Source organism: Macadamia integrifolia, chromosome 7 (assembly GCF_013358625.1).
Source record: "Macadamia integrifolia cultivar HAES 741 chromosome 7, SCU_Mint_v3, whole genome shotgun sequence".
Classification (NCBI taxonomy): domain Eukaryota; kingdom Viridiplantae; phylum Streptophyta; class Magnoliopsida; order Proteales; family Proteaceae; genus Macadamia; species Macadamia integrifolia.
This window is the reverse complement of record NC_056563.1, coordinates 28289092-28290763: the sequence shown is the minus strand read 5'-3', so window position 1 is coordinate 28290763 and position 1672 is coordinate 28289092. Positions and strand designations below refer to the sequence as shown.

At 38.2% G+C, this 1672-nt stretch overlaps 1 protein-coding gene across 1 annotated transcript; it reads right to left on the bottom strand.

Moving 5' to 3' along the window:
• Positions 1-218: 218 nt before the first annotated feature.
• On the bottom strand, positions 219-812 carry LOC122084879. The gene has a single exon (XM_042653300.1). It carries the CDS (start codon positions 810-812, stop codon positions 219-221), a length of 594 nt encoding a protein of 197 aa, XP_042509234.1.
• Between the last annotated feature and the right edge of the window lie 860 nt (positions 813-1672).

The following is a 1672-nucleotide window of genomic DNA, read 5'->3' as shown; positions in this document are numbered from 1 at the left end:
TCCAATTTATTTTAGGGTATAAGTGCATCACCTTCTTATGTTGTCTCATACTAAACTGCATATCCATGACTACCAGTCGATGTTGTGTCGTTAAACTCCCTCCTGATATAACCTTACAATCTTTATAAAGCAGTCTATCGGATCTTCTAGTCATAAATAAATCAATTTGGCTTGCATGCACTCCACTCTTATAAGTAACTAAATACATTTCGTTTTTCTCAAAAAAATGTATTTGCAATGCAAAGGTCATGTGTTATTGCAAATTCCAACACTGAAGTCCCCTCTGCGTTCCTCTCCCCAACTCCATATCCTCCATGCACATCTTCGTAGCATCTATGATCCTTGCCCGCATGATCATTAAGGTCCCCACCAATAATAATTCTCTCCTCCTGATCGAGACCCTGCATCATTTCATCCATATGCTCCCATAATTGTACCTTAACCCTGCCATCAAGCCCTTCTTGGGGCGCGTAATCGCAAACTATGTTAAAAATCTCATCCCCAAGCACCAGTTTAATGGCGAGAATCCTATCTCCAAGTCTCTTAACATCCACAATGTCATTTTTAAGATCTTTATCAACTACTATTTCCACTCCCCCTCTCCCACATTCATTTCCCAAGCACCATAGCTTGAAATCGTCCAACCCCTTAGCTTTGCTACCTTTCCATCTCGTTTCTTGAATACATGCAACATTAACCATTATTTTCCTGATAACATCAATCAACTCCATACTCTTATCCGTCAGCAAACCAATGTTCCATGATGCAAATCTAAATCTACGCTTAACCACAAGATTAGAACCACAAGACATGCTATAATTGATAAAAGATAAGGGTTAGTCAAGAAAAATGTAGTGAAATAATCTAAATAGTATCCATGCAAGAGTGATTGGCTATGTATATATATACGGTGCCAACTGACCCTAGATGAACCTAATTAATTAGGGTTATGCTGACCTTGATTGACCATATATAGCATCCCCTATATTTCCATTTGAATGGAAGTGGGGGGAGAGAAAGAAGGAAACATCATTCATCCGTTCATTCTCAAACTTTGAAAACCAACGATGAGATATTAAAAAAAGTAAAGATAGATGTGAGTGGTGGGTCTCAAAATGTATTGATGGTGAATGGAGATATTTTAAAAAATATGACATTTATATGTTAATATACTAATATAATACATAGGGTCGGGTTAGGCGGTTCAGCCCGACCCAGCCCAACGCAACATTGGACATGTAATTCCAGCCCAGGCCTGCTCCACGGGCTGAAAGGCTGGGGCGTGCTCGGGCAAGTTGAGCTTTTCTGACACCCTATAAGAGAGAGAGAGAGAGAGAGAGAGAGAGAGAGAGAGAGAGAGAGTATAACTTTGTGTCGGATTTTGCTGTTTTAAGTCGGAATATGCTCCCAGGATTCCCTGATTCTAGTCCATACCAGATCAACATTCTTTATTACAGGTTTAAACGGTTCTTGATTCTAATCCAAACCACATCAACAAACTCTTTATTAATCATCAATCAGACAGGTTCTCACTGATCAATTCACACCAATTCTACATATTATTCTATTATAAAAACTATTATTAAATTCGTACAAAAAAAATTTATTATATTGATCTGACTCTGTGAAACTTGTTTTTATTCTCTTGGGCAGAATTATGCAATAAGAGAGG

Coding starts and splice junctions, on each gene's coding strand:
- LOC122084879 (XM_042653300.1), bottom strand. CDS start 812: ATGTCTTGTGGTTCTAATCTTGTGGTTAAGCGTAGATTTAGATTTGCA.